Source organism: Mizuhopecten yessoensis, unplaced genomic scaffold, assembly GCF_002113885.1.
Source record: "Mizuhopecten yessoensis strain PY_sf001 unplaced genomic scaffold, ASM211388v2 scaffold702799, whole genome shotgun sequence".
Classification (NCBI taxonomy): Eukaryota; Metazoa; Mollusca; class Bivalvia; order Pectinida; family Pectinidae; genus Mizuhopecten; species Mizuhopecten yessoensis.
This window is the reverse complement of record NW_018473317.1, coordinates 1-804: the sequence shown is the minus strand read 5'-3', so window position 1 is coordinate 804 and position 804 is coordinate 1. Positions and strand designations below refer to the sequence as shown.

The window sequence follows — 804 nt, the reverse complement described above, 5'->3', positions numbered from 1 at the left end:
TGACCAAACTGAACCTCCATGGAGCACCATGACATGTTGTTGACCTTTTGCTTCCTGAAAGAAAATTCAGAACATTATTAGGTTTATAATTTTATAATTTGTTAGAATGTTATCAAACATTTTACTTTAAACTGGTATGTGATTAAAAATACCTTTTACGCAAAGCTGTCTTCAAACCGATCCATTCGGTTTCTATACTGTCCTAGATATCGGCAAAAAATTAACCAGAATATCAAACACTCGTCACCCTCAGATTTAAATAAATGTCCCTCTTTTTCACACTAAATAAATCATTATGATTGTCCCTCCAAGCCCCTGAGGAAATATGGCAGGTATGACACTACACATAAATGTTATTGTTCATAAAAAACATTGAAGTTCTAATAGAATGATATTATACCTGGCATTTCAGTGAGGTCCTGAGATAAATGATCTCGGTCTCTCTGCTTGCAGTGTCGGTGCTGCCATCGGAAATGATTGAAATGAAATTTGCTTTATCAACTATCTCCTTCTGAATATCCTGTTGGGTGTCCGCAATAGTGGTTACAAATTTTTGAGCTGCCTTGTCATTTCTGTAGGTTTTACCAATGTCCAGACCATTAGCTTCATTTAGGCTACATAACCATACAAAATCCGTGTATGGTCGACCTGACTTTGCCATCCCATGGGCTGTCCTAAACAACGTACAGAGTTTCCCTACTCTAGATTTGTCGAGGAGAACTAGCGATTTTGAAGCAATTGACTGGGCAACAGGCATGGATTTGGCATTGAATTTGGCTACATTAAATTTGTGTGCGTCTGCAG

At 37.8% G+C, this 804-nt stretch overlaps 1 protein-coding gene across 1 annotated transcript; it reads right to left on the bottom strand.

Annotated features, from left to right (window-relative positions):
* Positions 1 to 9: 9 nt before the first annotated feature.
* LOC110440731 lies at positions 10 to 772 on the bottom strand (the record flags this gene model as incomplete). Its single annotated transcript, XM_021483880.1, has 2 exons — positions 401 to 772; positions 10 to 54 (listed from the first exon to the last, which is right to left on the bottom strand). Coding segments are annotated over exons 1-2 (402 nt in total), but the record flags the coding sequence as incomplete, so codon positions are not given.
* Between the last annotated feature and the right edge of the window lie 32 nt (positions 773 to 804).